Source organism: Peromyscus eremicus, chromosome 4 (assembly GCF_949786415.1).
Source record: "Peromyscus eremicus chromosome 4, PerEre_H2_v1, whole genome shotgun sequence".
In the NCBI taxonomy this organism is placed as follows: Eukaryota; Metazoa; Chordata; class Mammalia; order Rodentia; family Cricetidae; genus Peromyscus; species Peromyscus eremicus.
In genome coordinates this window covers 2,720,177-2,746,793 of record NC_081419.1, presented here as the reverse complement: position 1 = coordinate 2,746,793, position 26,617 = coordinate 2,720,177, and the positions used below count along the sequence as shown (strand labels likewise).

The following is a 26,617-nucleotide window of genomic DNA, read 5'->3' as shown; positions in this document are numbered from 1 at the left end:
ATTACCTAGCCCTGCGGACTAAGCAGCTGTGAGGTTCTCAGACTCTCCAGCATACAGATGGCCATTGTTGGCCTAGCTGGTGTCACGTAAGCCAATCACTAAATGCCTTTTGTAATATATATCCATGCTATTGGTTCCATTCTGCTATAGAACATGACCAGTGCACCCACCCAGTTACCCACAGTGGGGTGCTGCTGCTGCTTGAGGTGGGCTTCATCCACACCTGACTTTAGAGGGGGACCTAGCATCCAGCATTCCACTGCGCCCCCTCCGTGGGCGTCCTCTGCCCTGTGTTCTCAGACTCCATAAGAAGGCTACCTGAGGTTGTGCCTAGCATCTTTATTGGCTGGGGTGGTGGTGGTGGTGGTGGTGGTGGTGGTGGTGGTGGTGGTGGTGGTGGTGTGGTGGTCTGCTGAAGGTTGTGGGCAAGGGATTCTAGTATCTCCAGGGCTTGCTCATGGCTCTGCACGTTATCAGGTCATTTTCTTGGGCAGAGGATTAATGATCCCGCTCTCTATGTACTCGAAGACTGTGTATGGGTCCTGGTCCCCGTTGATGGTGATGGCCCGCTCATAGTACTGCTCCAGGTCCCCAGAGTTCCTGAAGAACAGGTCCGTTCGGAGCCTGATGTAATCCTCTGAGTCCTTGGGGTTCTGCAGGAGACGAGCCTGGACCTCAACGGTGGGAGGGGGCTTGTACATGAGATGGAACCTACGAGGGAAGCAGATGACAGGGGGGCCTCAGTCCTCTTGTCGACCATGCTTGAATGCCCTTGCCTTGTCGCCATTACCACCAGGCACAAACGCCAGCCATGTTTGTACACCCTAGACTGGTCTCAGGAAGAGCCAGTTTCCCCTTTGACCTCAGAACTCAGGAGGCCCAGGCAGGCAGATCTCTACAAGTTCCAGGCCAGCCAGAGCTATGGAGTGAGACCCCACCTGAAAACAGAACAAACAACGAACAACCCAGGTTCTTTTCTTCTTTCCTTTTCCCACCTTGGCAAGCCCTCTCCTCCTCCCTGTCACATGTGTGCAGGTGCTGGAGGTCAGAAGAGAGTTGGATTCCCTGGAACTAGAAATCCAGGTGGTTGTCAGCTCCCTTTTGTGGGCGCTGGGACCCAAGCTCAAGTCCTCTGGAAAAGCACCATGCACTCATCTTTGCAGCCCCTGGCTTTTGTTTTGTTTTGGGGGGACAGGGTTTATTCATCAGGGTTCCCTAGAGAAACAGAACTGACATATATCAGAATGGCTGACAGGCTGTGCTTCAGCTGTCTACCAACAAAAGGTCCAAGAATCCAGTAGTTGTTCAGTCCACGAGACTGGATGTCTCAGCTGGTCTTCAGTATATGCCAGAATTCCAAAGAAGTAGACTCTAATGCCAGTGGAGGACTGGACTTGCCGGAGAGGGCAAGAGCAAGCAGGCAAAGAGAGCAAGCTTCCTTCTTCCATGTCCTTTATATAGGCTGCCAGCAGAAAGTGTGGCCCAGATGAAAGGTGGATCTTCCTCACCTCAAAATATCTAGATTAAAAGTGGGTCTTCTCACTTCAAATGTCTTGATTAAGAAAAAAATCTCTCACGGGTGTGCCCAGACTCTTGGGTTTTAGTTTATTCTAGATGTAGTCAAGTTGACAACCAAGAACAGCCATCACAAGTCCACTCCTTGTCAACTTGACACACAATCATATCTCCTTATGTCCTGCTTAATTTTCAAGTGAAAAAACAGGTCATAATAACACCTAACTATAATTACCCCATGTAAAAATCAGAAATGTAGTATATATTCAGCCACAACATAATTACTCCTAACATGATATAACTGTCCCTCAAACAACCACAAACAAATCGTAAGTTTTAGAATATATAGCAATGCCCCTTGAGGGACATTCTTTTGGTATCTCAAAACTTAAATATGATAACCACTGATATTCTCTTGATTGATAGTATATCACATGATAAGGAAATCAAAGAAAGAAAATGCAAATATCTATACAAACATATTCTTTTTGTTTGTTTGTTTTATTCTTTCAAGACAGGATTTCTCTGTGTAGCCCTAGCTGTCCTGGAACTCACTTTGTAGACCAGGTAGGCCTTGAACTCACAGAGATCCACCTGCCTCTGCCTCCCAAGTGCTGGGATTAAAGGTGTGCGCCACCACCACCTGGCTAGCACAAACACACTCTTTATAAAATATGACAGAAACACTCATGTCAATTATAATCCTTGGTCTGCAACTGGCCACATGACCTTAACTGGTATTTATAACCATGTTCCTCTACTACCCATTCTGTACCCTCAGCAAGCACTTCAGCAGGTCTTGACTCTTTTCCTGGAGTGACCCATACCTTCACTCCTGAGGGGTCTGTGCCCTTTGCCATCCTGCCTGGATTAGGCTGTTCTAGTTTGACTTTAACCATTGACTTTAATCACAGGACATGGTAGCACCAAGAGATGCCCTAAAGGCTCTCCTGCACTCCAGACATAGTCCTTCTTCCCTCCATTGTGGAGAAGTAATCCAGTTTCCCCATGGTAATCTGGATCAGTCATACCTCCTAACACTGTTATTCCTTTCTTAGGCTGTTGGGTTAAAGGCATCAGAAACCCAGAGTGACCAGCGGGCAGTCCAAGCGTCTAGTTCAATAGAATGTTCGTTGTGAATCCTGGCAGGAGCACTCCCCTCTCTGGAACCAAAACTTCGAGGCCACATGAACAGGAAGCAAAAATTTTCTTAGTGGGTCGTTAGAGGTGATAGTTAGTAGAACTATTTCCTTTTCCAGCCCTTGATTCCTGGACCCCTAGATCCTGGCTATGGGAGAAACTGTACCATACAGTGGATGATGATTCAGAGTATATACTGCCTTCTGGAGAATCCTGCCCCAGCCCTCCAGGCTGCTGCCACCTAATTGATGCTGTAACGGTGTCTTCAAAAGGCCATTTCTTCCTTTTACCAGGCCAGCTGCTTCAGAATGGTGGGGAACATGGTAAGACCAGTAGGTTCCATGATCATGGTCCACTGTTGTACTTCACTGGCTGTGAAGTGAGTTCCTGGTCAGAAGCAATACTGTGTGGAATACCATGTTGTGGTGGCACACGCCGGTAGGATTTACTGAAGGAGGCAGAGGCAGGAGGATTCGAAGTTTGAGGCCAGCCTAGGAGGCTTGGGAGAAGCTTTGGCCCAGACCGAACCACAAACAGTGGTGGGACCATGGAGGCAGAGACTGCTGCTCTGAATTGCTGGCTGCTTCTCATCATGTTGGTGACTGTGGTGATGCTGCTACCTGGGACAAAGGATTTACTGCTGCTTGTTCAGAGAAGAATTGCCAGGACCATCATGTTACAAGAAAGCATCAGCAAAGGTCAGTTTGGAAAAGTTTGGCAAGACAAATGGTGGGGAGAAATTGCTGTGAAGATTTTCTCTTCCAGGGAAGAACACTCATGGTTCCAAGCGACAGACATTTATCAGACTATGATTACTCCAAACCACAGAGGAGGCACAAAAAAAAAAAAAAAAAGTCTTTAGGGAACCATGACCATGCCTAACAGTGACTTTGAAATCTTCAAAAGGATGAAGAGACCCCACAAAGATGATTCCACAAGGACTATGGTAAAGCCATTAAGCTGATTAACACCATGGAAAGATCGACCTTGGACTACAAACTGCTCAGGACAATTTCAAGATGGCTAGCTGAGAGGATCTAGCCTGACAGACTACTTGAACAAGGACTTGAAACAAGCCCTGCACTTTCTCATTATGCAGTGACTGCACAAATGATATAGGACTTGACAATTAACCCCAAAATTTTCTTTTCAAGATTCCCTAAAGATGTCTTCGCCCCTAGAAAGCAAGAAGTAACTTTAAGAAAAAGACGCCCACATTCCCAAGAAGTGAGGTGGGTAGTTTTTGGTTGTTTAATGAGTTTTGGATATTGTCATTGTTTACAACAGTTGGTTACAAGTTGTTAATTGTTAATGGTCAGGGGAAAAGCTGAACAAGGAGATTAAATTCAGAGTTTTTGTTTAAAAAAGAAAGAAAAAAGAGAAAAGAATATAGATATGAGGTAGATCACTGAATCTATTCTGAGAAAACAGATAAAGAATAATAGGATAAATGGGTAGATCACTGAATCTACTGTAAAAAGAAAAAGGGGAAGATATAAAAATGACAAAAGGTAGACTACTGAATCTATTATGAAAAGAAAAGAAAAAAGATAGACTATGGATATGATAAGATAAAAAGGTCAATCACTGAATCTACATTTAAAAAGGAACTACTTGTTTTAAATAGGATAAGTAATGAAAATTTTTGTCTGTGTTTATCAAATATTACTGGACTGGACATTGTTTATATATATATAATGGAGTTTTTTCTGAATTTGTCAAATGTTAATGGACTAGACATCGTTAATGTAATCTTGACTGTGTATATTGTATATACTTATTGGGTATAATTTTTCTTGTATTAGTTATAAGCTTTTTTATTTTTAGACAAAAAAGAGGAAATGTGGTGGTATTGTGTTCCCCAAAATATTGTGCACCCTAATAAACTTATCTGGGGTCAGAGACAGAACAGCCACTAGATACAAAGGCTAGAAAATGGTGGCACTCACACCTTTAATCCTAGCATTCCAGAGGTGAAATCCCTCTGGATCTGTGAGTTCAAGGACACATTGGAAACAGCCAGGCATGGTGACACATGCCTTTAATCCCAAGAAGTGAGCCTTTAATCCCAGGGAGTGATGGCAGATAGCAGAAAGGTATATAAGGCATGAAGACCAGGAACTAGAAGCATTTGGCTGGTTATGCTTTCAGGCTACAAGAAGCAGTTCAGCTGAGAGCCATTTGGATATGAGGACACAAAGGCTTCCAGTCTGAGGAAACAAGATCAGCTGAGAAGTTGGCCAGGTGAGGTTAGCTGTGGCTTGTTCTGTCTCTCTGACCTTCCAGCATTTCAACCCAATAACTGGCCTCAGGTTTGATTTTATTAATAAGACCTTCTAAGATTCATGATACATCTGTAAGATGTAAGACATTCTGTAAGTCCATGGATGGTGGTTTTGGCAGAAGCATTATGTACAGGAAAGGCAGATCCATGAGCAGAATAAGTATCTACTCCAGTAAGGACAAAGCACTGTCCTTTCCATGGAGGAAGTGGTCCAGTATAGCCATCCTACCACCAGGTCGCTGGCTGGTCACCCCAGGAATGATGTCATATCTGGGGCTCAGTGTTGGTCTCTGCTGCTGGCAGATCTGGCACTCAGCAGAAGCTGTAGCCAGGTCAGCCTTGGTGAGTGGAAGTCCATGTTGTTGAGCCCATGCCTAACCCCCATCTCTGCCACCATGGCCACTTTGTTCATGGGCCCATTGGGCAATGACAGGGATGGCCAGGGAAAGAGGCTGACTGTCCACAGAATGGGTCATCCTATCTACTTGATTACTGAACTCCTCAGCTGATGTCACCTTTTGATGAGTATTTACATGGAACACAAGTATCTTCACATCCTTTGCCCATTTGGAGAGATCTATCCACATACTTCTTCCTTAGATGCCTTTCTCACCAATTTTCCAATCATGCTCTTTCCAAGTCCCTGACAATCCAGCCTATTCATTGGCTACAGCCCATGAATCAGTGAACAATCACACATCTGGCCAGTTCTCCTTCCAAACAAAATATATGGCAATATGTACTGTGCAAAGTTCTGCCCACTGTGAAGATTTCCCTTCACCGGTGTCTTTCAGGGTTGTCCCAGACAGGGGTTGTAATGCTACAGCTAGCCACTCAGAAGTGGCGCCTGCATAATGTGCAGAATCATTAGTAAACTAGGCCCTTGTCTCCTCTTCCTCACCCCATGAGGCTACAGGTGCATGCTTGGCAGCAGATGGCTTTGTAATGGGAGTAGAAACCACAGGCATTTGGGCAACTTCTTCATGTAACTTGCTTGTGCCTTCAGGACCTGCTCAGGCTCAGTCACATATATACATACCACTTCCATTTGATAATGGATTGTGGCTGTGCACATCCTACGTTATGACTTGGTGGGTCAGATAACACCCAGCTCATGATGAGCATCTCAGTTCGCATGGTAACTTGGTGGCCTATTGTCAAATGTTCAGTTTCCACTAAGACCCAATAGCAGGCCAAAGGTTGTCTTTTAAAGGGAATAGTTGTTTGCAGACAATGGTAGAGACTTGCTCCATAATCCCAAAGGTTTCTTCTATGGTTCACAGAAGAGCTTGCCAAAGGGGCTTGCCGAAGGCTCCAAACAGCATCCCTATCTGTCGCTGACACCTCAAGTACCATCAGGTCTGCTGAATCATAATGTTCAAATGGTAGAACAGCAAATGGTCAGCATGCTGAACCTGTTGAAGAGCCTTCTCCTGTTCCAGACCCCCCACTCCTGGTACCAAAATCTGTATTTTGTTAGGAATCTCTAGAGGAACAGAACTGATAGAATGAATATATATATATATATATATATATATATATATATATATATATATATATATATATATGATTTATTAGAATGGCTTACAGGCTGTGGTCCAGCTATTTCAACAACGCCTGTCCACAAATGGAAGATCCAAGAATCCAGTAGTTGTTCAGTCCCTGAGAATGAATGTCTCAGCTGGTCTTCAGTATATGCCAGAATCCCAAAGAAATAGACTCTAATGCCAGGGAAGAAATGGACTTGCCAGAGAGAGCAAGAACAAGCAAGTAGAGAGAGAAAGCTTCCTTCTTCCATGTCTTTTATTTAGGCTGCCAACAGAAGGTGTGGCCCAGATGAAAGGTGGATCTTCTCTAAAGATCTGGATTAGAAGTAGGTCTTCTGCTGGGCAGTGGTGGCCCACGCCTTAATCCCAGCACTCGGGAGGCAGAGGCAGGTAGATCTCTGAGTTTAAGGCCAGCCTGGCATACGGAGCAAGTTTCAGGACAGCCAGGGCTGTTACACAGAGAAACTGTCTCAGAAACAACAAAATAACAACAACAACAATAAAAAAAAAGAAAGCAAGGAAGGAAGGAAGGAAGGAAGGGAGGGAGGGAGGGAGGGAGGGAGGAAGGAAGGAAGGAAGGAAGGAGGAAGGAAGGAAGGAAGGAGGAAGGAAGGAAGGAAGGAAGGAAGGAGGGAGGGAGGGAGGGAGGAAGGAAGGAAGGAAGGAGGGAGGGAGGGAGGGAGGGAGGGAGGGAGGGAGGGAGGAAGGAAGGAAGGAAAGGAGGGAGGGAGGAAGGAAGGAAGGAAAGGAGGGAGGGAGGGAGGAAGGAAGGAAGGAAGGAAGGAGGAAGGAAGGGAGGGAGGAAGGAAGGAAGGAAGGAAGGAAGGAGGAAGGGAGGGAGGAAGGAAGGAAGGAAGGAAGGGAGGGAGGGAGGAAGGAAGGAAGGAAGGGAGGGAGGGAGGGAGGAAGGAAGGAAGGAGGAAGGGAGGGAGGGAGGGAGGGAGGGAGGAAGGAAGGAAGGAAGGAAAAAAGGAAGGAAGGAAGGAAGGGAGGAAAACCTGTCACAGGTGTACCCAGCCACTTGGGTTTCAGTTAATTCCAGATGTAGTCAAGTTGACAACCAAAGAATAGTCATCACACAAGATTTCCTCTATGTAGTCCTGGCTGTCCTGGAACTCCCTAAGTAGACCAGGCTAGCCTAAAAGCCAGAGATCCACCTGCCTCTTCCTCCCAAGTGCTGGGATTAAAGGCATATATCACCACAAAGGGTTTTGTTTTGTTTTTTAAGTGTGTGTGTGTGTGTGTGTGTGTGTGTGTGTGTGTGTGTCTGTGTGTTCCAGTGACTGAACTCAGGTCCTCGTGCTTTCAAGGCAAGCACTTTACCATCTGAGATCTCCCCGGCTTCATCTGTTCCTTTTTCATCCTTCCAAACACTATTTGTTAAGTATTAACAGCCTGCCCATCTGGTGCGGCCATTACTGAAGGGGAGTCCAGCGGGGGGCTGGGAATACAGTGACCAGATACTTAACCAGTGTGTTGCTGCAGGGCCTGGTACATTTCTTCCCTTACTCTTGCAGACAGGGAGCCAAAAGACATGCCCAGAACTCACAAAACCATCCTGTTTCTAGCCTCCGTCTGTCGTAGCCAGCGCTGTCCTGAAGCAGGTCCACAAAGGCACTGAGCACCTTAGTGAAGAGGCGGCTGTAGAGGGGCCTGGCCACCAACAGCCCTCCATGACCAGCCACCAGTAAGCCCGGACCAACCTTTCTCCTGAGACAGGGTCAGTCCTTCTCAGTGTCATTCGCTCCAGGATGGAATCCAATGGCACGTTCAGGAAGAACACCCTGCAGAGAGACACCACAGCAGCCATGTTTGTTACTGTCTGGACCTGGGAAAGCTTTGACAGCCTGGGCCTGCTAATCCTGGGGAGACTCCCTTTCCCCGCCAACAGTGGAGATGTCAAAGCTGACCTGTCAACATGACTTCCGGGTACATAGCAAACCCACCTAGAGCCCAGAGCCTAGAGCCCCGCCCTCCTTCTCTATCAAACTCACTCTCCAGGCCAATAACACCCCAATGCCAGATACTAGGGTGACCAGAGACTGCCCAGAGCCTTCCAGAATCATCCACTGGCCACTCTGGAACCTACACTGCCTTGTACACTCCTACCCACAGAAACCACGACCAAGCTCCTCGGCCACCCTGTCTCCTTCCCCTGCTTCCTCCTGCCCTTGAAGTCTCCCCGTGTGGCCTTGTGGGGCATTTGGCTCTCTACTGTCACTCATTTACTTCCAAAAACTACATCTTGCTACAGTCAAGACAAGAACAGTCACCATGGTCACCAGTGGGAGGGAACCCCAGGCCAGACTTTTGTAACCATAGCGCCAAGGCTGGCATTACTCTCCACAGGTGTGCATGTGTGTGTCTCAGGGAGCAGGTCTGCCCCAGCACCACGAGGCAGCCATACGAGGCAGCCATGTATGGCTGTTCAGACCCTGCCTGGACTCTCCCTGCTCCATTCCTCTTGGCTGGAGATACCTTTTCCTTCTGGCTCTTTCGTGCCTGTGGCGTGGCTGTGACCAGGGCTGTGAAGAGGCTAGGCTGAGCTCAGGCCTCCCCCTGGCTCCAGGGGCTGGTGCAGGATGCAGACCCAAGCCAAGCCAGGCAGGTGCCAGGCAGCTCCAGTCCCTTCTACGGGAGCTTCATCTACTGACCCGGAAGAGGCAGCTTGCCCAGAGCCATCGGAGAGCGGCCAGAGACACTAGGGCTAAGCATTGCCTGAGGCTCATACTTCGGTGTTTGACTGACACAATTATGTAAATCTCTTCTTTTGTTTAGGTTGGCTTCCTCTGGGTTCCTTCTAACACTTACCCAGAGTTATTCTTAAAAAAAAAAAAAAAAAAAGCCGGGCAGTGGTGGCACACACCTTTAATCCCAGCACTCGGGAGGCAGAGGCAGGCGGATCTCTGTGAGTTTGAGGCTAGCCTGATCTACAAAGCGAGTTCCAGGGAAAGGCGCAAAGCTACACAGAGAAACCCTGTCTCAAAACAAACAAACAAACAAAAACAAAAAAACAAAAAACAAACCAAACTTTTGTTTATTCATTTTTTGGGGGGGCATGTACCACAATGTGTATTAGAGATCAAAGAACAACTATGGGGAACCCTGTAGGCACTATGGAAGAGGAAGAAATGAAACTGAGTTCAGCTCGACTTAATTAGCCATCACTGGTTCAAACTTCTAGAGTCTGACACCAGATGGTTTATTTTAGCCATATTTAAGCACAGCACAATTTTGGGGAAAAGTTTTCTGATGACAGTTAACTCTTTCCCATGGATACAACAAAGCTTAAAACATGTTAACATTGAAACACTTTTTTGTTGTTTTGGGTTTTTTTTTTGTTTGTTTGTTTTTTGTTTTTTGGTTTTTTTTTTGTGTGTGTGTAACCCTGGCTGCCCTAGAACTCTTTCTGTAGATCAGGCTGGCCTTGAACTCACAGAGATCCAAGCGCTGGGATTAAAGGTGTGTCTCACCACCGCCTAGCTACATTGAAACTCATATATATGGTTTCTTCAATAAAGATGGGTTCTTGTTGACTCAGAAACAGTGCTCAAGATAAGGGTCTAGGGAAAATGACTGAGGTCAACATAAGGCCTGTGGGAGTCAGGATTGGTCTGGCCCTGTGATAACACAGAAGTCACCTAGGCTGTCGTACAGTACAAATGGCATCTCTCACAAGGACGGGCTTTATGGACTGAGAAGCAATGCTCAAGGCTTAGACGGGGAAAGTCGAGGATAAGCGAACGTAACAGTCTGGGGGATTCAGGTGAAGCCTGGCCTGACAGATAGCAAAAGATCACCAGGTTGTGAACGACATCCTTCCCAGCATTCCAGGTGGAAGCCAGGCAAACATCTCCTTCCTTTGAAGAGACAAGCCCGTGTGTTTAACTTTCCTGTTTTCCTTATTGCTTATCTGTGTGCACAAGGACCTCGTACTCTCTACAGACAACTTGTAGGGGTCAGTTCTCTCCTTCCACCTGTGGGTCCCCGGGATTGAACTCAGGTCATCAGGCTTGGCAAGTGCCCTCACTCACTGAGGCATCTAACCAGCCCCGGTGACCTTTTTTGCTGTGACCTAACACATGACAAGAAGCAATCTGAGGGAGGAAGCCTTTATTCTGGCCCACAGTTCAAGGATGCAAGCATCACGGTGGTGGTGGGGGCACTGTGGCAGGAGGGTGAGGCAGCTGCTCACTCACACTGTTTCTGCCATCAGGAAGTGGAGAGCAAACAGGAAGCTGGCCTCAAGGCCTGCCCCCAACCCCCAGTGACAGACTTCCACTAGAAAGGCTCTACCTCCTAAAGGTTCCAGAACGTTCCCAAAGGGCACCAAGTGTTTACACACATGAGCGAATTATGAGACCTTTCACATTCAAGCCACATAGACAGCTGGCACACTTGGTATCAGACACTAGAACACGTATGAACTCAAGAACAAAACAGCTAACCAATAAAGGGGAAAGCAGAGAGGGATGCTCTTTCTCAGGCCAGCCACTCCTGGGGCTGGTCTCCTTCTCTCCTTTTGCCCAGCTTCCCCTCCCTGAAGGCCAGCCACCTCCTGCCAGTCTCCACACAACCCTGCTGGCACCCCACAAGGCCGGCACCACGACAGGCTCTTCCCCACTGCCATGCCGTGTGTCCATCAGGCTCATTCAACTTTTCCACACTGAACAGGATGTTGTTATCTACAAAGTTCACACTCAGGAACCAAGTCAAGTTATAAAACACACATACACATACTTACACACACACACACACTCATACATATACTTACACACACACACACACACACACACACATACACACACACTCACACTCATGGTTTACTAATCCAGGCTGCAAGTGGCCCACGGGCTTGAGGTGGACACATCTGCTTCCTAATGTCTCCAGTTCATAGAGTTCCACAAAACACCACTGGTACAATACAGTGTGCACAGCTCAGGATAAATTAAAAGTCCAGAAATACAGCCGGGCGGTGGTGGCGCACGCCTTTAATCCCAGCACTCGGGAGGCAGAGCCAGGCGGATCTTTGTGAGTTCGAGGCCAGCCTGGGCTACCAAGTGAGTTCCAGGAAAAGGCGCAAAGCTACACAGAGAAACCCTGTCTCAAAAAAAACCAAAAAAAAAAAAAGTCCAGAAATACACCAGAAGAATAACTCATTATTACAATTAACTGAGCTTTAATCCAGGAATGGAAGCCTAGTATTTTTTAATCAATTTAAAATTTAAAATGAAGGTACCAAAACTACACAGAGAAACCCTGTCTCAAAAAAACCAATACATGAATAAATAAATAAATAAATAAATAAATAAATAAATAAATAAGATTAAAAATGAAATCGCTGTATTTTTTAGACTAGGTAGACAGCATCTCACTATGTAGCCTAGCTAGTCGTCGACTGTTACGCAGCCCAGACTGGCCTTGTATTCTCAATCCTCCTGCCTCAGGCTCCTGAGGGTTACAACTGCAGGTGCATGCCACCATGAATGAGGAGAGAGGACAATACAGATCAGCTCACAAAACAACAACAACACAACACAACCACCAACACTGTGCAAAAGTGAAAGACCGAACATTTTCCTCTGACAAGGTAACAGGGCAAGGATGTTTGCTCTCACTATCCCTGTTCCTCTGACCACTACACACACGCGCGTGCACACACGCGTGCACACGCACGTGCACACACACATATGCACGCATGCACGCACGCACGCACCAAATGTAATTTAAAAAAAAAAAAACCTCTGTGTATCAAAATACATTAAGAAATAAGCCAGAATGAGAAAAATATTTTCACAACACATATCTGGTCAAGTATTTGTATCCAAAACTCAGGAAGTGTGAAGTACGCGCACGGTTGGCAACACACATGTGCTGGTGCCCTGACTGCTCTGGGATCCCGGAACTGACATCCAAAGGGGAAAGTGTGGTGTCTGAACACAGATAGTTTCTTGAAAAAGGCTCAAGTTGCCTCCTCCTTCCAGCACGTCCAAGACCCAGCCACTGCCATGGGGAGCCTCCTGGTGCTGGAAGGCACCAGGGCTCTTTCTGTCCAGACCATCTGTGACTGTCTCTGGCCGTGGTATGACTCATGGTGTTTCTTCTCAGGTCACTACACATGACCACCATTGGAGGAGGACCAGGAAGAGGGGAGTTGTTAGTGAAAACACAAAGCACCCCAGAATGACGGAGTGATGGACAAGGGCTTGACTGGAAGCATCATCCAGGACATGGAAGGAGAAGATGACACCAGGGTAGTCCTCTTTCAATGGCAAATTTCACAGCGTTCCGAGAGCACAAAGCAGAAGTAGCCAGCTCTTTTCTTCTTTTAGATTGAATTGTTTTTATTTAATGTGTATGAGTGATTTGACTGCATCTGTCTGTGTGCCATGTATGTACCTGGTGCCCACAGAGGCCATAAGAGGACATCAGATCCCCTGGAACTGAATTATGGATGTTGTAAGCCGGCACGTGGATTCTGGGAATAGAACTCAGTCCTCTGCAAAAGCAACAAGTGCTCTTAGCTGCTGAGCATATGGAAGCCATAAGACATCCTCAAGGGTCATCTTAACCCTGCCCACCTCCTTTGAGACAGGGTCTCTCATTTTCCTAGAGCTCACGGATTCAGCTATAGGCTGGTTAGCTGGGGAGCCCCAGGGATCTCCCTGTCCCTGCCTTCCCTGGGCTAGGATTACAGCTATGCACCAGCATGCCAGGCGTTTTTCTGTGAGTTCTGGGGATGGAACCCAGAACGCTGAGTCACCTGCCCAGCCTCACAGTTTCCACTACGCATTGTCCCACTCCACCAGAGGATGTTCAGTCCAGATTAAGACCATGGCAGGTTCATCCCTTAAGCACACCAAGGTTCAGGACAGGGGCTATGGCTGTCTTGTTAGTACTGTGTCCTTCCTGCCTGGCAAACGCTGAGAGCCAACACATGCTGAGAGTGAGCAGGCGGGTGTCACACACAAAATGGCCGGACCCCATCCTAGCAAAGCACAGCTTTGAGTCCATGCAGTTGGCCTCCTGGCCCTCCTGACAGGTGCCTGGGTCACAGGCCAAGCCTGCAAAGATTCCTGAAGTTCATGGTTGAGAGAGGCTGTGCCCAGGAAGAGCCATGCGGAGGAGCATCTGGACACGAGGCCTCTCTGGCCAGGGTTTCAAAGTGCTTGCCATGCAGCCTTTCCACTCTGACAAGCATATCTGAAAAACCCAAAGGGCAAACACCTCCACCCGATCCTACCACCTTGGGTATCTTGTGTCTGGCCTTGGGTCACAGTGATAGCCCCTCTCATTTCCAGCTCCCACTCCTTCAAAAACAAGGGCTCCCACTGGCCAGTTCTTGTTGAAAATGGTGCATAATTGACAGTGCAAACCCATCCTGGCGCTGTCTGCAGTCTCTCCAGAGGCAAGCAACAAACTCACTCTCCCTGCTGTTAACTAGTAAATTAGCGAGCGCTCCTGGCAGTTCACGAAGTGCATTTCCAAACACAGCAGCCGGCTGAAGGAGAATGACCCAGGATACTCCTGCATAATCCAGCTCTTTTTAAAAGCCCTCTGAAAATGTCTCCCTCCTTCACCACTGAGAAGAAAGGGGAAAAAAATCTTTTCCTGTGCACACTGCCACCCAGGAGCTCCCCAGACAATAAGGAGAAGCCAATTGTCAGAGTCAGGTAGTCCTGCAAGCTTTTCCCACAGAGAAAAGCAAATGAGTTTAAGGCAAAAATAACAGGAGACAAGCTGGCCACCACCTGTGAAGCAAGCCCTTCAGCAGGGTTCCCAGGGAACCCAAGCCATCCTTGGGGCTTGGTAGGGACAGAAGGATTGAGGAGGGACAGAAGTGCTTAAGCCTTCTGAGTAAGGCTTCATCCAGTGAGGTCTCTGGCTGGCATGTATACCCTCATACTGGCTTTGGGTCAGCAGAGTAGTAAAGAGCTGAGATCCACATCCTGAGACAAGAAGGCCAGGCTAGCAGGACACAAGGCCTTCCTTAAGCCGTCAAGGCTCTTGTGAGCTTGAAACCTAACACAGCAGTTTTTCCCCTCAAATCTGTGTTCAGACTCCCCCATCATTCTGCTGTTTTAAAAACTAAATTCTGGGGCTCCGGAGATAGCTCAAGAGGTGAGTGCTTGCCTTGTAAGGACAAGAGCCTGAGCTCAGTCTGCAGAGCCCATCGAAAAAGAAAAGCAAACGGCCTGACAGTATGTGCTGAAACCAAGTGCTGGGGAGGCAGAGACAGGCAGAGTCCCTAGTCTGTGACTAGCCATCCAGCCTGCTTGGGGAGTTCTAGTCCAGTAAAAGACTCTTCCTCAAAAGAAGGGGGCAGCTGAAGGAATGGCAACCATGGTTGACCTCTAGCCTAGTCCGTCTGTCTGTCTCTCTCCATCTGTCTCCTGTCTGTCTGTCTGTCTCTGTCTCTGTCTCTCTGTCTCTGTCTCTGTCTCTGTCTCTCTCTCTCTCTCTCTCTCTTTCTCTCTCTCTCACACACACACACACACTTCCAGCTTTTAACTTATACAATTAGGTCACAGACCCATGTGTCCTTTACAGCTAGACCAACACGAAACACTGACAAAGAGTGCAAATACTTTTTTGTTTGAGACAGGGTTGCTCTGTGTAGCTTTGGAGCCTTTCCTGGAACTCACTCTGTAGCCCAGGCTGGCCTCAAACTCACAGAGATCCGCCTGCCTCTGCCTCCCAAGTGCTGGGATTAAAGGCGTGTGCCACCACTGACCACCCAACTTGCAAATACTTTTCTAAAGAAAAAAGGTGTATTTCTTCTAAATGTATATGTGAGTGCCTGCATGCATGCATGCGTGTGCCTGGTGCACACAGAGGCTGGAAGAGGGTGTTCGTTGACCTGAACTGGAGTTAGATGCTTTGTGACCACCTATGTTGGTGCTGGGAACCAAATCCCAGCACCAAGTCCTCTGCAAAGGCAGCAAGTGCTCTTAGCCACAGAACCATCTCTCCAGCCCTCAGAGAATGCAAACACTTTTGTTCTGACCACTAGCTTGCTAACCCAACCAAACAGCCCACGTGCTGTGGGAAGATGTTCGAATTTCATTTCAGTTACTGTGATAAAATACCAGAAAGATTTGAAAACATCTCCCTTGTGGGACCCTCTTGTTTGAGATGACCATGATTTCCAAATGAAGAAACACAGAGACATTGACTTGTGAACATTAGTACAACAAAAATTCCCCGGCACAGAAAGGTACTCATGATATATTAATTGAAAAAGTTGGGACTGGGGAATATAGCTACATTGGTAGTATGCTTGAGGTCATGGGTTCTGTCCCCAGCACTGCAGAAATTGGCACGGTGGTGCACGCCTATAATCCTAGCTTTTAGGAAGTGGAGGCTTGAGGATCATCTTCAGCTACAACAGGTTAAGGGGAGCTTAGGCTACATGAGACTCTGTCTCAAAAGTGAACAAATAGGTGAAATTGTCTGTGCCACTTAAAAATGTACAGGAAAAGCCTGACATGGTGCTGTAACATGCCTGGCTTACTCAGGAGACTGACACAGGAGGATGCCCTTGAGTTTAAGGGTCTGAGGTTAGCTTGGACAATATAGTGGAACCCTGTTTCCAAAAACAAAACAAAAACCAAACGCTAGAATAGCAAAGGCAACCACGCCTTGACATTGGCGGGATGCGAAGCTCACACGGTCCTTGTCCCCATCCTTGACATTGGCGGGATGCGAAGCTCACACGTTCCTTGTCCCCAGCCTCGCTTCACGGTTTGCTGGGAATTCGGTTTATGCATGTCAGGGGGAGCCCTGAAAATTAGAGCATTTGCCCATTTCTCTGGTGTAAACTCTCCCAATCTAGCTGCAAGCTGCCTCCTTGACATCACTAAGTATGGAGCTTGGAATGATGCACAGAGTAGAGTCTCAGGAGCTGGAACACATTGCTGCAGCCTCTGGGGACCAGCCAGGACTATGGCCCTTCTGATGTGGGCCAAGACTTGGCCACATGCCTATGGGGTTCTTGAACCTTGAGCAGGCCCCTGTGGATACACTGCCATACTTAATCCTCACAACACCCTGTGAGGCTGTGGTACCAGGACACATCACACATTGACACATCACAGGTCATGAAGAGCAAGGCTCTGGACAGTTACTCAGCTGAGAAGTGGCCCTGGGACTGCTTCCAGAGGTGTACCCTTAACCTCTCTGTACTGTGCTTATTTCTCTCCATGCTAGTGACCCCTGCTCTGTGCCTTCAGGAGGCCAGAGGCATGATGGTTGCCATCCCTTGTCACAAATGCAAGGGAGGCACCTGAGATCTACAGAGACTGGTTCTCACCCTCCCTGGCCCACTTCCCTTGGGCCTGCTACAGCCATTGTATTCTGAGGAATTCTTACTTTCCTTTGTCCCACTGGCCTACCTGGACCATCTCCTTGAAGATTTCAAAAGTGTTTTGAAATCTTCTTGGCTTCAGTTTGAATCTTTGGCCTTTTGTTTATTGCCACCACCATCACCATCACCATCACCACCACCACCACCACCATCATCACCATTTTCACCACCACCATCACCATCACTATCACCACCATCATCACCACCACCACCACCACCACCATCACCATTATCACCACCACCACCACCATCACCATCTCCAACACCATCACCATCACCACCATCACCACCACCATCATCATTGTCATCACCATCACCATCACTATCACCATCACCACCATCATCACCACCACCACCACCATCACCACCACCATCACCATCACCATCATCATCACCATTATCACCACCACCATCACCATCACTACCACCATCACCACCACCACCACCACCACCATCATCACCATCACCATCACCATCATCATCACCATCACCATCATCACCACCATCACCATCACCATCATCACCACCATTACCATCACCATCATCATCACCATCACTACCACCATCACCACCACCACCACCACCACCATCATCATCGTCATCACCACCATCACCATCACCACCATTACCCTTGTCATCACACTTACCACTCCCACCATCACCATCAGTCCATCAACACTGCCGTCACCATTGCCATCATCATCATCAGCAGCAGCAGCAGCTTCACTACTTTAATCACCACCATTGTCATCCCCATCAAAAACTTTGTCGACACTATGTGCCAGAGATTTGTACTAAGCATGGCACACATCACCGCACCCACCCTCCCCCATGACAGACACCTGCATAGGTGCTGTGATCCTGACCATTTCAAGGGCCTACAGGTCATGTGCTGTGTCTAGACTGGGCTCCCGGTCCATCAGGCTTCAGGATGCCCTGCCATGTTCCTATGTGTCAGAGAACCATGATTCATTCCCCCGAGTTGTTAAAACATTCCAGAAGTCTCTAATGAGACTTAGGGACCACACAGTGAACACTGAAGCCACTTAACTCACAGGATGTAGCTGGATTTAATTGTTCAGGTTCCTCTGTGGCTGCCCAAGGACTGAGTCCCTCCTCACCCTCCTCATGGAGGATGGTGGTACATCGCTAGCTGCCTCTTGGGGCCAAAGACAAACAACGCAGGTTGTAAAAGACTGCCGTGCCTAAGGAATCAGCCACTGTGTTTCCTAAACCCACACTTTAATTACTCCAAAATTATGTTAAATCCTTGCATAAAAACAGCTACAGCTCTCTCCTGAAGAATTTCACTACAGTTAATTGGGCTGTCTCTAGACACTTGGTTAAAAGGCAATAGATAAGGTCTTCAAAATAAAGGCAAGGAGGCCATCCTTCGTCAGTCCACCCAGGGGTCAGAGTCTTAGGAGGCCGGGGCAGAAGTCTCCCATTTTACAGACAGAAAGGGAAGAAAATACCCTTTGGCTCAGCAACGTAATAGGCTTTACTTCTGGAAAAAAAAAAAAAAAACAAACCTGATTAAATATTAATAGCCAGTGGTATTAATTAAGGGGGAAGAGTCCATCAAGAGAACCCCAATATGTTTACAGTGTCCCCAGGAAACTGGGAAAATTCACAATCAAGTGTGTAAATGTTCTAAAAAAGGGTCTTGAATATTTTATGAATATTTGTCATAAAACAGAAATAATAACCACTGTGCAGAGCTATTAGAATTAATATTTATGCCGCCTGCCATGAAATATTCATGGGGACAGAGAGAGGGGGGCCGTAAGACAAGAATTAATTTACATTGGGCCCGGTTTACCCGCTGGCTTGATGTTTAAAGCCAGTTGACAAGCCTCCCTATGAATCCACCAGTCACTTCCCTGCAGTCTAGGAAGTGGAGGGGGTGGGGACTGGCCCGGGCTGCTGACAGCTCACAGATTGAGTTTCTGACAGCCCTGAAAAAAAAAACCTAAGTGGCTCCCCACCTTTTTTCCCTTCTTCCATTGCCCAAGGCGCTCTGTTCCGAAACCATTCGTCCCAGCTCCCCTTCCATCTGCTGGAATTAACGAATTAATGAGCGCCGATACACTTTACTGGTGGGGCCCTATGAATGTTTACAGGCGATTAAATTATAATGCAGGGGGCGGCTGTATAATTCATGAACCAATTAAAGGAAGTGTTAGTTGATTTGATGGGATGAGGACGTACAAAATGCATTTAACTAATGGGGAGCCTCGGGCTGCTGAGGGCCGGCTCCCCTCTCAGATTACGCAGCTAATTGCCCGACTTTGTGGGGCTGTCACAGATAGCCATGCATATTTCATTGTTCTCAAATACTTCAATTGTCTGCGTCAGTGTTGTGGCTGTAATGTGGAGAAGCTAGGCCAAACCTGGGTGTCGTTACAGTGTCTGGCCCGGCCTCACCAGAAACCTAGGAACCCAAAGGTCCCCAGCCATTAGGTGATTAAAAGGGCTCAGCACGTGGTCAATCACCTTTTGTTTTACTAGAGACACTCATTCCAGATGCTGACTTCATGACCTTGGGGACCCTTGGGACTTGACTCCCTTTTTGTGCAGGGGAGGTAGGAACTGAGTTCTGCAATCCCCTGTTGTTTCTACCCTGTGAGCCCTCCCCAGCCCAGTCCACATCCAAAGTCCAGGGGTCCCCCCCCCCCAGGGCAGCCCACCTGGGGAACTTCCCACTCTAAGTGCCTCCTTTAGGACTTTGTCCATCGGTACAGGGCAGCCACTCAGGGCTTCATTAAATGCAGATCGTGGCAAACTTGAACTCAAACTTGAATGTCTGCCACCAGATGCTTGGAAGGCTCAAGAAAGGAAATGGGCAAAAAGGAACTGTACCCATCCCAGGCATGAAAAGATCCTGGCACGCTAGGAAGAGGGAGGGCTGAGAGAAGGTGAGAAAGGGGTGGCAGATCAGCAGGATGTCTGAGGGAGGGGCTGCCTTCAGACTCCACCCATTCTGAAGTTTCCCAGCTCCCCTCCATACAGACTGACTGGTTGGTCTCCAGAATCCTACTGTCGTCTCTAGGCTTCCAAGCCAATTCTGACTTTCACATGAGAGAATTATAAATGAAAGTGCACACACACACACACACACACACACACACACACAGAGAGAGAGAGAGATACAGAGAGACAGAGAGAGAGAGAGAGAGAGAGAGAGAGAGAGAGAGAGAGAGAGAGACATGCACACAATCATACATGCACATGAACAAATTAAAAGCCTGCATGATCAACCACCCTGCACTCTAGCTCCTACATGTACCCATGTACCCAGCTATGGGGAGGCCTGGACAGTGCCAGCATCTTACCCTGTCACAGACTTATCAGTGCCTCATCCTGCTTGAGGGCAAAGCAGCATGATAGTAAGAAGCCATAGTTTACTCACTTATGGCAGGGTGAGGATGATGCTAGAGTTGAGCGGTAGCGGAGCGAATCCCAGGCTTAGTATGTGGGCTGACTTGGAATAAACCCCACGTCTTGGGCTTTTGCTAAGTGTGTTTCAATAGAGCCCGCCACCTGGGGACTGACCCCATCCCTTTTCTCCACCCTTCCCCTCCCTGCACCTCATAGCTGGGGTCAGCCTCTGTTCCCCAATCACACTGTGCTGTCAAATTAAGCAACTGGTACTATCTACAAGGACAGTCTTGGTAGTCAGCAGGACATCTGGTGATGTGCACAGGGCCTCTCCTGGACTAGGTGGCACAAACCCAGTGGCCACAGGTGAGAAGAACCCAGACAGCAGCCACTTCAATTGCAAACTAAAGCAGCAATGTTAACCTGGTTTTCAACAGCCACTTGGGGCCTCTGCTTAAATGTTACCAGCAACTGGTGGTCAAGCTGGGTTTAACATATTCTGGCTTAAAAACTAAACCAAACTATAATTTACCAGGTACACTGTCATAGGTTTTTTGAAGATGCTACCTATGTCATCCTGTAAGACAAATGGTATTCCCATCGCATAAATGGGGAAACTGAGGCCCGAAGACTCAGAATTGCTTCTAAGTATATTAGCTGCACACAAGCAAAATTATGTGATCCTGTAGAATGTTGTCCTCAGAGAAGAACAGCCATTGATTAGGATACAGCCTGTTGATGTTCCCTCATAGAAGGAGGGATGAGGAGGGTCACTAGACCCTCACCTGAGATGCCAGCCACTCTCCTGCCACTCCCCACCCCAGCTATATGTGATTTCAGGAGATGCTAGCAAATACAAGTGTGTAGAGGTTGACTAGAGTAGGGGAATTCCACCTAGGTAGTGACAGAGACATCGGCACCCGTGCTGGGGTGGACTGATGAGGTCACCCATAATCCTGTAAGTAGTCCCTCACTTATACTCTGTAGGCAAACCCAATACACTTGTCAGTTTGCCAGTCGAAGCTTGAGTTTGAGGCCAGCCTAGGTTACAGTGTGAGACTCTCAAAATACAAAAACAAAACCTGAAAAATATTGAAAGCAGTGTAGTGGCAGAGATTATAATAGTCTGATTTTGCTTGACAAGGAAAGTAAACCTGGACAGATGTGCAGGTGCCCAGGGGATCAGAACAAGTGGAGGTGGGGGTGGGATAGGAAAGAGGACAACCAAGAGGCCGTCTACCTTATACAGGTCTATTTGCTGTATTGACAATGCAACTTTGCTGTTTCTACAGTTAGGAAAAACATTAGCCATAAAATCCTCAGAGAAAGATGTCGGTTGTTGTAATGGGGTGTGGGTAGTGGAAACCACCTGCTGGATAAATGCTCTGCCACTCCGAGCCGCACCCTGAGCCTGAAGAGATTATTTTGTTGTAACATGAATCTCTAAATGGTCTTATTGAAAAAAAAAAAAAAACAAACCCAGAGCCAGATAATGGGGTGAAAGTTGAAAGATCAGAGAAACAGAACAAGCCACAGCCAACCTCACCTTGCCAACTCCGCAGCCAATCCTGTTTTCACAAATCCTCAGACTGAAAGCCTCTGAGTCTTCACCCCTGAGGGTCTCAGTATAACTGCTGCTTAGTTCCTGTCTCCTCACGCCTTATAGACTGTTCTCCACCCAGCCATGTCACTTCCTGGGATTGAAGGCGTGTGTGCTTCCCAAGCAGAAACATGAGATCTCAAGAACTGGGATTAAAGGCATGTGCCACCACTGCCTGACCCTTTTTCCCAGTGTGGCCTTGAACTCACAGAGATCCTGATGGATCTCTGCCTCCTAAGTAATAGGATTAAAGGTCTGTGCCACCACTGTCTGGCTTCTATTTCTAATCTAGTGGCTGGCTCTGTCCTCTGATCCCCAGGCAAGTTTATTACGGTACACAATGTATCACCACATTTTGTATTTATTCTCTTAAAATACTTATTTTTAGTTCATGTGTATGAGTATTTTGCTTGCATGGATGTATGTGCATTATGTGAGTGCCATGCCCATGGAGGCTAGAAGAGGAGAGATCCCCTGGAACTGGAGTTACAGATGGTTGGGAGCCACTACGCAGGTGCTGGGGACAAAACTCAGGTCTTCTACAAGAGCAGCCAGTGTTCTAAACTGCTGAACCACCTCCCCAGCTCCCAAAGGTCATCTTTTAAAAAGGAAAAGTACCAGTTTTAGATAACAAGAACAGCACACACAGCGGGGTGGCACCTGTGACTGGGCCAGACTCTCTCCTTGCTGCAGAATTGAGATGCTCTGGCTTTGCTTTTGCTGAGGACCAAACCTAATAGCTCAAGCATGCTACATGGTTTACCCTCAGAGACAGAACTAAGGCATACAGGGCTCAAAGGACACCTCTCTCTCCTAGAAAACCGCCTGATATGGTACCAGTGTCCTTCTGCCACAGAAGTAGACAGACAGAGAACAAGGGCATACAGCTGCTAGACTCTAAGGACAGACAGAGGCAGGATAGGTCTGAGCCAAGTGCCAGGTGTAAGGGGGCTGGTGAGAAAGTGAGAACAGCTCAGTACAGCTCAATGCCTCAAGGATGGGAAAATCAACCACTGTTATTCATTCATTCATTCAACAAACACCTCCCCAGGGAATCTCCTCAGGCCAGCCATGCTCAGGCTGCTCACCAACGCTGCTTCCAAGTGCTCTCAACTTGGTTATTGCTGGAGGGAGGAGCAGAATACTCTTGGACTGACGTATACTACTGTGCCTCAGCAGCTGCAGCCCAGGAGAGCCCCAGAATCAAGAGTTTCCAGTCTCTCTAAAGATGATGATGTCTGTTATTGTCAGAAAGCCTCAGAGAAGGAAAGAGGCCCTGGACCAAGACTCGGCGTCTTGTTCCTCCACTGTCCTGCAACACAAATGTCAACGTATTGAAGAAACAGCACACTAAGAAAAATAAGGAGGCTGCCAAATATGCTAAACTTTTGCCCAAAACAACGAAGGAAGTCAAAGAAAAACACCAGGAACAGATTGCCAAGAGATGTAGGCTGTCCTCGCTGAGAGGACGCTTCTAAGTCCAGTCAAAAACAGAGTAACAAAGAAAAGATCAGACCTTGAAAACAAAGAAGATTAAGATGTGTGATGGGGGGGGTAGCTCAGGGGTAGGGTGTTTGTCTAGCAGGCACAAAGGCCCTGGGTTCAATCCCCAGGACCACACACACAAAAAAAATATGTGTGACACGTTAGGGAGAAAGGAACAAGGGGGCTGGACACACAAGTTACCTGTAACTAAGGGTTGGGGGGGGGAGGCACACATCTCTTCCTTTGGTAACCTTCCCACAAAGGGCCTGCGTGGTCACCAGCCTTCAGCCTCAGCACCAACTGTGGGAGAGCACATCCCCCAGCTGTCTGCGTCTCCGGAGTCTTTCCCAGAAGGTGCTGGGCACCACTGTCCCCATTGGATAAGAATGGGAGCTAGGCCTTGCAGTAGCCAGCCAGCTTTCCCAGGTCACACCCTGGTACGGGCAGGCCACGTTCAGGCCAGTTAATGTCCAGTGGGAGTGGTGACCACTGGACACTCTCTGGTGAGACAGACACTGTACCCGGTTCTGTGAAGGCAGGATGCAGATGGCAGAGCTGCCCCCACTCTGTGGGTGGGGCAGTTGCTGTTACTGGGGAATAAAGGGTCTCAGGCTGTTGGGCCACCAGTGCAGTGTCTTCGTGGGGGCTTAGCTGTGTTAGCACACCTCCTCTCACTTTCTCTCCAAGCAGGTCTGGTCATCATCTGCAGTTTTGTTCTTTTATTTTGCCTTTAGACACCGTCTCACATAGTCTAGGCTGACCTTGATCTGGCCATGTAGGCCAGGCTGACCTTGAATTCCTGATCCTCTGGTTTCTATCTCCCTGATGCTAAGGCTACAGGTATGTGTCGCCATGTCAGGCTTCATCAATTTACAAAGTTTTAAAATTATGCTCTGTGTGTGTGTGTGTGTGTGTGTGTGTGTGTGTGTGTGTGTGTGTGTGCGGTGAGCCATACCATGTGCTGCAGAGGTCAGCAGATAACTTGCGGACGCCTGTTCTCTCCTCCTACTATGTGTGTCCCGAGGATCAAACTCAAGGGGTCAGACTAAGCGGCAAGGGCCTCCATGCGCTGAGCCATCTCACCAGCCCTCATCATTTATTTTTTTAACTAAGATGAAATCCACAGGCTGTAAAACAAGTCATTTTACAGGTGCAAGTTAGTGGCAGCCAGTATGTTCATCATGCCACACGCCCACCCTCTCCACTGCCACAGATGCCCTGCCTTCTGCCTGTGAATCTAGAACATTCCACATGTATGATGTCCCATGGTGTGTACTTTTGTAGCATCTTCTTTCACGTGGCATCATGTACTTGTGGTCATTTTTACTCTGTAGCCTCCTGAATCAACTCTGTGATTGGCCCCAGGAAGCTCAGAAGGAGGGGCCAAGGCCACCAGGCCAATCAAAAGAAGAATGACCTTCCTACTACGTCCACCTGATCCAGCTCTGACATTCTTGGTCTTGCTTGGATGGCCTACTAATAACCCACCCTTGTGTGACAGCCTGGCTCAGCCTAGGTGTCAGCCAGGTGCCTTTCTGGCCTTCCTGGTCCTCACTTCACACTCCTGGCCACAGGCCTCTGTGCTGGTCCTGGCTCCGCACAGGCCAGCTCTTAGCCTAGGGTGTCCCTGTCCTGAGTTACCACAGGGCCACCTCTAGGACTCTGCTGAGATGACACTCTGTCCCTGAGCCCATACTTCTCCCTTTGTCTCTTTGGAGATGGGGCCACGTGGTTCTTGTTTACTATCTGCCCCTGCAGGGGCAGAATGCACCTTCATTGCCCTTGCTTTGTTGTTAGTTCCTGGGACAGGGCCTGACATACGGTAGCTACGCCACAAATGTCCACCAACTAAAGCGTGTCAGCTCAAGAATCTCATCTGCAGGATCAGGAGGCAGTGGACAGGCCCCAGCCACAGAGGACTGACACAGAGGGCCAATGTCACTGCAGAAGGCAATCAGAACAGCATCCATGGGGGCTCGGCATCTGCATCTGCCTCTTTTCATTTCCTCCAAGACAGACCTCCTCAGCCTTCCTGTCTCTGAACCACTGACTCGTATTTATCAGAGTTCCCACAGTGTTGAGAGACAATCAGAGCCTGCATGAGAGTCCCTCGTGGGCTAGGCCTTGCGGCCCCTGACCTCTCTTCCTCAGGCTCTGCGCATAGCCTGGACAGGCCTGCTCTCTCTCTGCCTCCATGAATACTATTCAGCATGCAAGGAGCCGAGCTCTGCAGGAGACACAGTCTGAGCTTTCCCAGCACTAATCCTGAGCCGGAGAGACATCTCAGTCAGTAAAACGTTTGTCCTTTTGGAAATCCCACGTTATCACAGTAGGAGCATCAGTAGCAGCTGCATTCTGACTCCCGCAATCAGAGAACCCCAGGAGCCTCGAACTCCACAGTCATTTGGCCAGTGAGCACCTCCCATCCTCAAGGATTTCCAAGCGGAGAGGTTTTTTGTTTTGTGGGACCGATTGCCAGTGGGGTTTTTTGTTTCATTCTGTTTGGTTTTTGGGTTTTTGTTGTTTTGTTTTCTTTTTCCTCAAACGGACCCCTTTACAGAGGCGGAGAGTTACCTCTGTGCACATCCCCCCAGCCCCTTTGAGTTCTGATTTCTTTTCTTTTCTTCTCTTTCTGAGGGACAGAGAAACAACAGCTCAGTCTCATACACAAGATTATCCCCAGGAGAGAACCACTCAGGCTTCGAACTAGCCCAGTGGTTCTCAACCTTCCTAAGGCTGCGACCCTTTAAAACAGTTCCTCATGTTGTAGTGACCTCCAATCATAAAATTATTTTGTTGCTACTTCATAACTGTAATTTTGCTACTGTTATGAATCGCAATATAAATATCTGATACTCAGGATATTGATATGCGACCCCCTCAAAGGGGTCTGGACCCACAGGTTGAGAACTGCTAGACTAGGCAGTTTTCAGGGCAGAAGACGAGATCTGCAACCTTCCATGGCACCTAGGGTAGGAGGCTGCTGGGGGGGGTCAGCTCACCATCAGCTGACTTTGGGTGCAGGGCTGGGGAGGGGGGCGGGGAGAAAGGCTTCTGCAGCTTCCCAGACCACTCATTAAGCAATCGTGTTGCTCACTTTAAAACTTACTGTTCATGGTAACCAAATTCCTTGAAACCTTTTCCTGTCTTATGGCTCATAAACCAGTGTTGTATGGATCAGTGGCCAGGGATCCCCTCTCCAAAGCATAAGTCAAACCTGAACTGCCCTCTCACCCCCAAAGGCCAACAACCCTGCTGACATGATTTCGGTTCTTTCTCAGCTGGCTGTGGTGGTTCAC

The 26,617-nt window shown here is 48.1% G+C and overlaps 1 protein-coding gene across 6 annotated transcripts in view; it reads right to left on the bottom strand.

Moving 5' to 3' along the window:
- Positions 1 to 357: 357 nt before the first annotated feature.
- Ak8 (adenylate kinase 8) overlaps positions 358 to 26,617 on the bottom strand; it is a 121,628-nt gene continuing 95,368 nt past the window's right edge. For 3 of the 6 annotated variants that reach the window (XM_059259908.1, XM_059259907.1, XM_059259911.1), the window contains 2 exons: positions 8,190 to 8,270; positions 358 to 711 (listed from right to left, as the gene is read on the bottom strand). In XM_059259908.1, the coding sequence (XP_059115891.1) occupies positions 474 to 711; positions 8,190 to 8,270 (319 nt within the window). In that variant the 3' untranslated portion in view covers positions 358 to 473. Of the gene's footprint in view, positions 712 to 8,189; positions 8,271 to 18,286; positions 18,360 to 26,617 lie in introns of those variants that run through there. The other 3 variants (XM_059259905.1, XM_059259906.1, XM_059259910.1) reach the window with 3 other exon arrangements.